The following is a 12,486-nucleotide window of genomic DNA, read 5'->3' as shown; positions in this document are numbered from 1 at the left end:
AACAAACTGAGGGTTCTAGAGGGGAGGGGGGTGGGAGGATGGGTTGGCCGGGTGGTGGGTATTGAGGAAGGCACGTTCTGCATGGAGCACTGGGTGTTATGCACAAACAATGAATCATGGAACACTACATCTAAAACTAATGATGTAATGTATGGGGATTAACATAAGGATAAAAAAATTAAAAAAAATTAGCTTCGTCTTGTAAGACTGATGAATCACAGACCTGTACCCCTGAAACAAATAATACATTATATGGTAATTAAAAAAAAAAGGAGTCAGACATTTAACTGAGCCACCTGGGTGCCCCCCTAAATAAAGTTTTATTGGAACACACACACACACACAAGAATTTTTCTCAAAAAAAAAAAAAATTAGCTTAGTCTCTTTGATTTGCTTTATGTTTGGGAAGAAATTCTCAGATTTACTATAAGTACTGGGAAATGAGACTGGTATTAGGATTGTTCATTTTTCCTCCTTCTAAAGAATTATGTGCTGGATTTGTCACTTCCAAACTGTATTCTAAAGTTCCTTGGGGCTTCTGGGTAAAACATTCACTCTGTGGAACTTGGGTCTGTTTCAGCTCCTGCCTGCATTCCAGGAACCAACCAACATAACCTCTCTTCACTCCATCTGCCTGTTCTTCATGGTCTGAGGGGCAGCCTCCCCTCCCTATCCGTTTTCTTATCTGTTTGTAAGTTTTCGGTTCCTTCTTTGTGTTTTATGGTGACTATGAAACAAAGACTCTTAAAAGAAATGTGAAGATGTGCATATTAAATGCTTTCTTCTCAGACCTCCTTCCTCCAGGGCACCAGTAGGCTAGAGTGACAGAATTTTATCTAAACACCATAATAGGGCCTTTAGTGACTTATGCATTGATTTTCAGGTTTGAGGAGGGAGGTGGGTGCAGTTTCGACTCTGAAATATTTCCATGTGTTAAATTCACTAACATTTTATTTTTCAGGTGAAAGAAATTCCTGGAATAAAAATATTCCAAATAAATGCCCCAATTTATTATGCAAATAGCGACTTGTACAGCAGTGCTTTGAAAAGAAAGGTGAGTCACAAGAAATTGATGATTTTTGAGGGGACCTGTGGATTGACAGGAATGTGAGGGACACTTAAATGTCTTGATATACCTTTTATACTATTTCATCCTCTCCCCCTTGGTAAAATACGTAAAATTCACCATTCAGCAGATGGAATGAAGTAACATTCACGTTGTTGTGCAACCAACACCACTAACACCACTAGTCGTTCTCTTTTATCACGTGCACATATTACCTTTTCAAAAAATTTTTAAGAAAAAGAGTGAAAAAATAATTTTAGGTGTCTCACTCTTCGGATCATGTGGGTTGCTTTGGTCGTGATTAAAACTGGACCCCACACCACCCAGTTTATAAGAAAACCTGCCAGTCAACCCACAGAGTCTCCTAAATATAAGAATCTGAGAGTACATTTGAAAAATACTCCTTTAAAAATTCTCTTTGATACTTTAGTGTATTCACTGCTGCATCCTGCTGAATGCACATAAGAATAAGGAGAGGGCGCCTGGGTGGCTCAGTTGGTTGGGCGACTGCCTTCGGCTCAGGTCATGATCCTGGAGTCCCGGGATCGAGTCCCGCATCGGGCTCCCTGCTCAGCAGGGAGTCTGCTTCTCCCTCTGACCCTCCCCCCTCTCATGCTCTCTCTATCTCATTCTCTCTCTCAAATAAATAAATAAAATCTTTAAAAAAAAAAAAAAAGAATAAGGAGAGTTACTCATGTTCCTTTAATGAGGGAGTAACTCAGCTCAGGGTGCCTGAGGGAAAGGTAGAGCAAGAGGTGGGGTGATAACTTGGCATTGAAAACAGTCCAGTGGGGGAGATTTGAAGATTTATTGCATTTGGGTGGGTTTCTGGGTGCCAAGAAGTGATTTTGCGTGTATTGCTCTTCTGTAAAGACTGGAGTGAACCCAGCACTCATAATGGGAGCAAGAAGAAAGGCCATGAAGAAGTATGCTAAGGAAGTTGGAAATGCAAATGTGGCCAACGCAACCGTTGTCAAAGTGGTGAGTGGTCTCTTCACTGTAGCTTTCCCTTCTCTACTTGATCTGCACCGCCCCCCACCTTCATTCATGAGTGAAGTCTTGACACAGCAGGAAGCCGCTAAAATAGGAAAGCTTAGAAACAGTCGAAGTATCCTTTATATATTAAAGATACATGATAAGGTCAGTTATGAGAATGCTTCTGCAAAAAATTAGGGATATGAGCCCCAGAAAACATTGTTTAAAAAAAAATAAAGATCACACAGTAGTACCTTAATAAATTGTACCATGTACCATGGGTACTTTGTCATAGATTCATTCAGCTGATAGTAAAAAACAAAACAAAACAAAAAAACCTCAGGCTGGATTTTGCTGTTCAAGCTTATGGTAACTTGTGGCCGTGCTGAAGTTAACAGAACTGTTTTAGAAGTGAGGAGAAATTGGATATGATGACTAAGGAGAGTGGATTTTATTAGACAAAAACAAGAGGAAGAAGAAAAGAAAAGAAACTGAGCTAAAACTGAGTATTATGTACACATTCTTTTTCTGTCACATTACAAGGCGGGGTATGGCAGATATTTTAGAAGAGGTCTGGTGGAGTCAGTAATTTGAGAGTATGGGAACTAATTTTCCCTTATAAATCTTTCTCAGGGGTGCCTGGGTGGCTCAGTGGGTTAAGCATCTGCCTTCTGCTCAAGTCATGATGCCGGGATCCTGGGATTGAGCCCTGTGTTGGGCTCCCTGCTCAGCGGGGAGCCTGCTTCTCCTTCTGACCCTCCCCCTGCTCATGCGCTCTCTCTCTCTCTCTCTCTCTCTCACTCTCTCTCAAATAAATAAATAAAATCTTTAAGAAAGAAAGCTTTCTCAGAACCAACACGTGCACTGCTCATAGGCTTCTGGTTTGGTTTACCCACTGACAGGATGCAGAAGTAGATGGAGAAGATGCCACGAAGCCTGAAGAAGAGGATGATGAAGTAAAATATCCCCCGATAGTCATCAAGAGCACATTCCCTGAGGAACTGCAAAGATTTATGCCCCCGGGGGATAACATCCACACCGTCATTCTGGATTTTACGCAAGTCAACTTTATTGACTCTGTTGGCGTGAAAACCCTGGCTGGGGTAAGCATCATCTTATGAGTCATTTCGTAGATCTGTGCCATCAGTAAAATCAGAGAGTTGAACTAGGGTCCCCTTTTCAACTCTTAAAATTCTTCTTTGTTTTTGGTGGGTTTTTTTTTTTTTTTTTCAACTTTTGATTGTGGAAAATTTCAAAAGCGTACCAGAGTAAAGAGCACAGTGTAATGAATCCCTGTGTAAGCACCGCCCCACTGCAACAGCTCATCAGCCTGTGGGCAGTCCTGTGTCATCCACCGCCCCCCTTCCCGCCGTCCCCTTCTCTGACCCGGAAGCACACCCCAGCCATTGCCTCTTTGTGAATATTTCAGGGTATAGCTCTACAAGGAGAAGATTCTTTTACCAATCAGTACCATAACCCAAAATTCAACAAGAATTCTTTGATGGCCTCATTATCACTGTCCATATAAAAATTAAGAGAGGGCGCCTGGGTGGCTCAGTTGGTTGGGCGACTGCCTTCGGCTCAGGTCATGATCCTGGAGTCCCTGGATCGAGTCCCGCATCGGGCTCCCTGCTCGGCGAGGAGCCTGCTTCTCCCTCTGACCCTCCCCCCTCTCATGTGCTCTCTCCCTCTCTCATTCTCTCTCTCAAATAAATAAAATCTTTTTAAAAATTATTAAAAATTAAGAGAAATACAAATTAGTTTTAAGCGATTAGCTCAAAATACGTAATTATTGAAGAGAAGTAGCTCAGGTGAATGCACTAGCCTCTTGTGTCACTAAATATATACTGGTAGAAAGAGACTTGCTTTGGGCCCAGAGTCGAGAGAAACTAAACTTTATTTCAACATTATTACAGATTGTAAAAGAATATGGAGATGTCGGTATTTATGTGTATTTAGCAGGATGCAGCGGTGAGTACACTTCTAGAATGGGGAGAAGTTTTAACATTTTGGTTTCGTTTCTCTCTTTTTTAATAACTTTTTAAAAGTTTGGAAATATTTTCCCTTAATTTTAGTTTCTGGCAGCAAGGAAAATTATTCAGGGAGGGAAGGGTAAAAATGAAAATTATTCTTCTGAAAATCACTCTGAAGCTAGCTTTGAAATTAGTCACTCACAGGCACCCCTGTCCCTGGGCTATTTTGGCAGGCCTCCTGACCTGGACTTGGAGGGAAGGAGCTTATAAACCATTGTCCTGAGCTGGTACATTTTTTAGTAATTATTTAATGGCAGCCCTAATCATAGTTCTATACAATCATTTAGGTTTTTCCATGACAACACCTGCTATTTTTGCTTTATAATAAATTTTGGTTGAAACAGTGCCTGAAAATGAAATCTACATAAAGTCATCGCTTTTCACCTGCCAGGATGGCAAAAAGGAGAAATGTCTGACAGCATGCTCCGTAGGCACACTGTGGGAGCACAGGGACTCTCCGACATTGCTGGTGGGAGTGCAAAACGGAACAGCCTCAGTGGAGGGCAGAGCGGCGTTATCGTTCCCAATTACAAATGCACTCTACCCTTTAACCCAGCAAGTCCAGCAACGTGCTGCACATACTCAAAATGACACGTGTACGTGGTTAACCATCTATAAGCAGTTGCAGAAACTGGTTACTGTCTATAAAACAAAAGACTGGAAAAAATGTCAAAGAAAAGGGACCAGTTAAATAAATTGGGTACATCCACACAATAGAATATCATGTAGTGGTAAAAAAAAAAAAAAATTAAGTACAAACAAAATCCAGAGTAATACAGATATATATATATATATATATACCGTGCTAAAGAGATACTTTTGGGTAAGAAAAAAGGGAAAAATAAGAATATGTATTTGTATTTACTTATATTTCCCTAAAGAAATACTGAAAGAATATGCAAGAAAATAATTTCCTGGATAAAGAAAATGTGATGTGTGTGTGTATGTGTGTGTGTGTGAGAGAGATACTGATATATACTACACTCACACACACACTCACTGGAATATTACTCAGCCATCAAAAAGAATGAAAACTTGCCGTCTGCAATGATGTGGATGGAACTAGAGAGTATTATGCCGAGTGAAATAAGTCAGAGAAAGACAAATACCACATGATTTCATGTGGAATTTAAGAAATAAAACATAGGGGAAGAGAAGGAAAAATAAAAAAGAGAAAAGGAGAAAGGCAAACCATAAGACTCTTAATGGGGGGATGGGGTAATTGGGTGATGGGCATTAAGGAGGGCACTTGTTGGGATGAGCACTGGGTGTTCTATGTAAGTGATGAATCACTACATTCTACTCCTGAAACCAGTTTTACCATATATGTGACCTAGAATTTAAACAAAAACTTGAATTTAAAAATTGAAATTAAAAAAAAAAAAACAGAAAATAGTTTCCTGCTACTACTGGGGTGTGACATTGTGGGGACGGGATTGGAGTGACACTTTTTACTCTGTCATTATAATATTTAAGCTATATAAGAGTGCTAATTTTTCTAACGTTCAAGACTGATACCCAGAGTGTGGACTGATTTTCCTTTCTTCTTTTGTAGCACAAGTTGTAAATGACCTCACTCAAAATCGATTTTTTGAAAACCCTGCCTGGAAGGAGCTGCTGTTCCACAGCATTCACGACGCAGTGTTAGGCAGCCAGCTTCGGGAAGCACTTGCTGGGCAAGACGCCTCGGCCCTCCCTCCCCAGGAGGACTCAGAGCCCAACGCCACTCCAGAAGCATAGATGAAGAACTCAGCCGGGATGGGGTATGCGCCTCTCGTGAAATCAGTCACTGTTACGCAGTTTAAGTACTAGACACTAGATTTTTTTTCCCTAAGGGTCAATACTAGTAGTCAAGGCTTGATTTGGAGAGTGAATGACACATAGCAAGATGTATCTTACTTGTGTTGTTTTTTTTAATTGAATATTTCAAAGATAGACTGTCGTCCTCTTGCCTGCATTTCTTGTGCAGTGACATTTTTTTAAATTTAAATTCAATTAGCCAACATATAGTACATCATTCGTTTTTGATGTAGTGTTCAATGATTCATTAGTTGTGTATTACGCACAGTGCTCATCACATTATGTGCCCTCCTTAATGCCCATCACCCAGTTACCCCATCCCCCCCCCTCACCTTCTGCAACCCTCAGCTTGTTTCCCCAGAGTTAAGAGTCTGTCGTGGTTTGTCTCCCTCTCTGATTTCTTCCCATTTAGTTTTCCCTCCCTTCCCCTGTGGTCCTGCACGCTATTTCGTATGTTCCACATATGAGTGCAACCATATGATAATTATCTTTCTCTGCTTGACTTATTTCACTTAGCATAATACCCTCCAGTTCCATCCATGTCGATGTAAATAGTGGGTATTCATCCTTTCTGATGGCTGAGTAATATTCCACTGTATATATGAACCACATCTTCTTTATCCATTCATCTGTTGAAGGGCATCTCAGCTCCTTCAGCTATTGTGGACATTGCTGCTATGAACATTGGGTGCACGTGCCCTTTCTTTTTACCACATCTGTGTCTTTGGGATAAATACCCAGTAGTGCAATTCCCGGGTCATAAGGTAGCTCTATTTTTAACGTTTTGAAGAACCTCCATACTGTTTTCCAGAGTGGCTGTACCAGCTTGCATTCCCACCAACAGTGTAAGAGGGTTCCCCTTTCTCTACATCCTCGCCAACATTTGTTGTTCCTTGTTCATTTTAGCCATTCTGACTGGTGTGAGGTGGTATCTCATTGTGGTTTTGATTTGTATTTCCCTGATGACAAGTGATGTGGAGCATTTTTTCATGTGTCTGTTGGCCATTTGTATGTCTTCTTTGGAGAAGTGTCTGTTCATGTCTTCTGCCCATTTCTTGACTGGATTATTTGTTTTTTGGGTGTTGAGTTTGGTATGTTCTTTATCGATCTTAGATACCAACCCTTTAACTGTTATGTCATTTGCAAATATCTTCTCCCATTCCATAGGTTGCCTTTTAGTTTTGTTGACTATTTCCTTTGCTGTGCAGAAGCTTTTTATCTTGATGAAGTCCCAATAGTTCATTTTTTGTGCAGTGACATTTCTGTTACTCTTTAGTATTACCTTTATAAGCTGAGCATTTAGGAAGTTATTTCCTTTAAATACTTTCCCTACAAATCAGATATGCTGTCCCCAGGTGGGTAGTGGCTCCTTGTTCTTGTACTTGATTTACAGGATTTTTGTAATCAGAATTATCTAACAGAAGGAGCAAACCCACAATTTTCTAGAAGTTCTCTTAAAATAACCTTTTATTATTAAAGAACAATCGAAAAATTAGAAGAAACAGAAGAAAAGAAACATATTATTTTGCTACCACTCAAAGATTATCACTAACACTTTAATGCACTTCCTTCCACATCTTTTTCTGTTCATATGTATTTTCATCTTTTAATCAAAGGAAGATCATATTCAACATAGTGTCCTGTAATCCATTGTTTTCAGTCAATAATCCTTGCTTTCTCATTCCAGAATACTTTCACCTCAGACCTACTTCAAATTTCCCATCGTCCTCAAATTTGTAGTTGGTCTGTCCAAACTAGTAGCCATTCTGTGACCTAACGCTACAACTGGTCATGTCTCTTCAAGTCCCTTAAGTCCATCTTAATCCAGCCCAGTCCCTTTTATGACACTGAGTAACTATTTAAAGGGACTGGGCAGTTGTCCTGTAGAATCCCATTTTGTTTTTTCAAGGTGTTATTTCTCTTGTCCCTTTATTTCCTGAACTGCCTGTAATCTAGAAGTTATATCTAAAAGTTTCATGGATTGAAATAAAACATTTTTTTTGCTAGAATATATCAGAGATAAGACACATGCTTCAAATCTCATCACATCAGAAAACAAATATTTAGTTGCCCTACCATTAACAACGATGCTAAGGTGGATCACTGGATTAACAGGACAGCCTAATCCCCCACTTATGTTTTCTCCTTTGTGACTAGTGAGTTACCTCTATGGTATGCCTTTGGCATTGAATGAATGCCCAGTTTCCCATTAGCCATTCACCCAGGGGTTTTAACATCCTTGCCTAAGTCAATAATTTTATTAAGATTTGTGATTTTTTTCCATTTCTCTCATTTCTTCAGCATTTATTAGTTGATGTTTCTTTGTAAACTACAACTATCCCTCCTCCACTTGAGCTATTGTCATCCTTAAATACATCTCTTACTGGAAAGGCAGGTTAAATGTTTTTTCAATTTAATTATCAACTTCAAAGTAAGAAGTTGGTTTAACAGATGATGACAAATTAGGTTCTTTTATATCTCTCTTTTTTTCGTGTAATTATAGGCTCGTGAATTTTTATAGTTTTAATGTTCTTCAGTCCATTATAATTATTCTTTTTGGTGTTCAGTTTGTCACGACTGTGACCAGAAGTTTTGTTGTTGCTAATAGTAAAGTAACCTTAAAGGCCATGTATTTAAGAAAGGTAACTCCTAGGTATAATTTAGTATCTTCCTTGGAAGTCCATAAGAGTTATCAGTTAATCATCAAACCCAGAGCCTCTGTCTGAGTGAGTAAAATGCCTATTTCAAGCACTTTATAGTTGTTCAAAAGGAGTGGGGGAGAACTTTAAGCCAATTTGTCATCAAAAGGTCTTACTCTTGTAGTTCCAACTACCACTTTATTCCAAATCAAAGCACAAGTATGCCTAAAGCCTCCTCTGCTGAGATTTCCTAATAATCAGGTTTTTTTAAAAAAGATTTTATTTATTTGAGAGAGAGAGTGAGAGCACAAGCTGGGGGGAAGAGCAGAGGGAAAAAGAGAAGCAGGTTTCTGCCTTCAGCAGGGAGCCCCATGCGGGGCTCAATCCCAGGACCCCAGGATCATGACCTGAGCCAAAGCAGACAGATGCCTAACCGAGCCACCCAGGTGCCCCTAACTGTCAGTTTTTAAAGTATGTTTTCCTATTGACTTCTTGTTTTAGTTTTCATGAAGAAAACACTGCCAGGAGAAAAGTGGTCAGATCCTAGGAAAGAACTACGTTAGCATGGGTCTACTCCATCCAAACCCTATGGTTTGTTTGCTTTAACTATTGGGTTTCTCAGTGACTTTACTAATTTAATTCAAAGTAGACCCCTCCTTTCTAATCAGTACTTAATGTAGATCTAGAGTGCAATCAGATTCGCATCCAGTTACCTCGTTTGCAATCACCACATACAAGATCAGATACATCTGCATCCTGATACAGCCTGCCTTCTTAAAGAGCACTTAGCTGTAGAAGCTCGGTTTTAGTGGAAACTTTTGTAAGAGGGCCTGCACCATTTCAGCCACTAAAGCAGAACTTAAGGATTTTAAACAATGTTATAAAATACTTCATTGCATCTACTTTAGCACCCCTCTTCCACAAGTGCTTTACACATAGTAGATATCCACGTCCTAGTTGTTGGTAGATTGAAAGTAGTGTACAAAAATCGTATTTATCTGTATCTAACAGATCTGTATTTAACTTCTCTGTTAACCATGTACATAAAAAACACTTAAGTCTTACTGAAGGGAAATCTGTTTTTGTTTTAGCATGCCTCTGAGAAAGTAAGAGTACATTTCAAAATGTTTTATCTATATGTAATTATGTTGGAATGTTTTACTTTATTTAATATAGTGGAAAATTTCCTGACCTTTTTTACTTTAAGTATGTCTCTATGTTCTTCTTTCTGGACCTTAATAGCTACTAATATATGCTTCCTCTGTTTCTCAGCACTGGTTCAAATTCAGTCTTAATGCCCCTGTCAAAATGCGCATAATCCACAATGATAGATACCGGGACTTGGCTAGTCTTATTTTAAGGCAATATGGGAAAGCCCTGTCTTCAGGAAGGGTCCCACATAGAGAAGTCCTTTGTCTTTCTAAAATCCTACACAATATAACAGTGGTTGATTTCTGCCTCATGGGTAGACGGAGTATGTTTGAAAATAATTGCGAACCAGGGCCTGGGGAAACTAATTCATGTCACATTGACTCTATATAATTGTATGGCAGCTTATAGTGGGATCCCAACTGCCAGTCTCATCTGCAGTGGGACTCAGAGAAGAAAGGATAGGAATCCTCTGCAAGCCCTGGGAGTAGCTCATTCTATAGTTTTCAGGTAACATCTAAAATATCCATTCCATGTGGTTTGATCCTGTGTTCTTAACTGTTCGACAGAGAAAGGAGGTGCCTGCCTCCAAAGGGACATTTTGAGAAAATGAGTCTGCCCTCACATGTATGAAGGAGAGGGTCACAGACACACAGAACGTGCCCTGCAGTGGGTAGGTGTGCTTTTGTTTTGGGGGGTGTGGGGTGGCATATGCCCTCATGAGAGGCTGAGGGAGAGGGAAGGGAGGGTATATGGTAGGGAAGGCTTTATCTATTATGTCTGCCCCTTTAAAGACAGTAAATCAATTTAAAATTTAAAATCAAATAAAACGTCTTTGGTGTGAGCCTGTGTGTGCCTTGAGTGTAAAAATGCTGTTGGTCCGTTTTAGTGTATCTTTCAGGAATGCTTTTAGGATTCAGTATGTTTAGATTTTTGATAATATGGTTTGAGTGTTGCTAAGAGTTGGTTTGCGAACTGGTAAAAAGTACTGCCTTAATTCTCCATATAGCCAACCAAAATGCATGAGACGGGCTTTGAAACCCCTCAAATCCCAACAATAAAATGTTCAAAAGCTTAGCATTGTAGCAGGTAGGCTGGCTTACTGACTTGGATTTAATCAAGCTTGAGCATCTCAAAAATCTATCTTGCCTTTGAGAAAAAGGCATACCAGGCTTTTCATTTCACTTTATGTAACGGATAAGGCTGAGCTTTGTGGAAACTAAGTTTTTATAAATCCAATCGCATTTTTAAAACATTTATAGAAAGTATTTTTTACAGATCATGACATATCTTTCTAAAGCCAGCAACTCTTTATATTCTGACTTATCAGCACCCTGATATATATAGAACATACATGTGCATCCAAACACATGCATATGGACACACATGTGCATAGATTAGGTGGAGGGGGTTACCGGTGAATGTGTGTTCGTTCTCTTTTAAAATAGGGTACGAAGATGCTCATCTAGATAGGGTTAATACTATTGGACAGAAACACCCAAATTCTTCAAATAATTGTCAGTTTGATGTATGACATTAGATTTTCATCATGTAACTGAGATGTTAAGACTCTCCAGAGCCTGCACCATGTTAGGCCTGAGTGAGCTCAACAGAGCCAGTTTGAGTAATCCCACACGGTGCATATGATACTACTATGTAGCTCTCTGAAAAACCTGGGAAGACTTCAAAGAGTGTGACGTAAATGCTTATGTTTATTAAAACATTACAAAAACATACATCTTCATTTATTTGAGTATATTTTATTATTAGCCTAACACCTAGAAAGGGCTCGCTCTGTTTCATAACTCATGAAAGACCAGGGCAGGCTTAGGAAAATTGTTCTGATCCATTTCACAAAAAAGAAAAATGAAGAAAGAAAAGCATACTGGTTGGATTTTATGAACAAAGGGCTTTTGTTCTTCTCTTTGAAAACTTTCATGTTAAATATTTCAATACAACATTTAAAGCACTTTCTATGCTGTCAACTTTTCTTTCTGCGAATTAAAACATATCCAGTTCTTGCTATTTTGCATTACTTATTTATGAATACTGAACTGCAATAAAAACATTCTTTATTGTGCTTGGATCTCAGTATTTAGGCGGGGAGGCTAACGGTGGTGCAAGGTGGGAGGGGATTTGGTGATGGCTGCACAAGAAATAATTTTAGAGATCTGCTGAGGATCCCAATACAACTTTATTTTTAGAAATACCTCGCTTCACCAGAAATCTAACAGGAGCTTTATCAAAATTTTACACCATTAATTTATAAAATGAAAATAAGTACTTCTCTGTATGAAACCAATTCTGGATTTTCTAAATTAGAATATTATGTATATATTTTTCTTTCTGCTTTACTACTTCACTGGTCATTAAAGTCACTAATTCTTCTTGATTAACTTGAAATCAACTCAAATGACAAAGCAAAGCCTAATACATCAGATGCTTCTTCCACTTTTAAGAGTTTGGTCAAAGCTTTATTAGTCAATGTGGTAGGAAAAAAATAAAAAAACATTAAAACACGTGGTCCTGTGCCTAGATGGGCTGTTTTGATGAGGGGCAGAAGAGCATGAAGGTGAGGAACACAGGTACCGAGCTGACAAACTTGGACTTGAATCCCAGCTCTGCTACAAGTATAAGAAGTAGGAAAGTTTTTGCATGCATTAACATCAAGATGCATTAGCTCCACCTCACTGGGCAGATGGGAGGATACCATCGGCACCCAGCCAGCATACGCCTAGAATGTACATGGTCTAAGCAAGCACTTTGTGATATGGGACCCTTAAATGGTAGTGATCAAAACACAATACACATCACATCTGCCTGA

The 12,486-nt window shown here is 39.2% G+C and overlaps 1 protein-coding gene across 7 annotated transcripts in view; it reads left to right on the top strand.

Annotated features, from left to right (window-relative positions):
- SLC26A5 (solute carrier family 26 member 5) overlaps positions 1–11,322 on the top strand; it is a 60,104-nt gene extending 48,782 nt beyond the window's left edge. For 5 of the 7 annotated variants that reach the window (XM_064575390.1, XM_045864848.3, XM_045864846.3 and 2 more), the window contains 5 exons: positions 962–1,054; positions 1,940–2,047; positions 2,944–3,144; positions 3,958–4,012; positions 5,630–11,322. In XM_064575390.1, the coding sequence (XP_064431460.1) occupies positions 962–1,054; positions 1,940–2,047; positions 2,944–3,144; positions 3,958–4,012; positions 5,630–5,814 (642 nt within the window). In that variant the 3' untranslated portion in view covers positions 5,815–11,322. Of the gene's footprint in view, positions 1–580; positions 692–961; positions 1,055–1,939; positions 2,048–2,943; positions 3,145–3,957; positions 4,013–5,629 lie in introns of those variants that run through there. The other 2 variants (XM_045864849.3, XM_045864851.3) reach the window with 2 other exon arrangements.
- Positions 11,323–12,486: the final 1,164 nt, after the last annotated feature.

Source organism: Mirounga angustirostris, unplaced genomic scaffold (assembly GCF_029215605.1).
Source record: "Mirounga angustirostris isolate CCGP_5_RB_7025 unplaced genomic scaffold, mMirAng1.0.hap1 SCAF_12, whole genome shotgun sequence".
In the NCBI taxonomy this organism is placed as follows: Eukaryota; Metazoa; Chordata; class Mammalia; order Carnivora; family Phocidae; genus Mirounga; species Mirounga angustirostris.
Note: the sequence above shows the minus strand (reverse complement) of the source record. Positions and strands in the feature narration are given on the sequence as shown.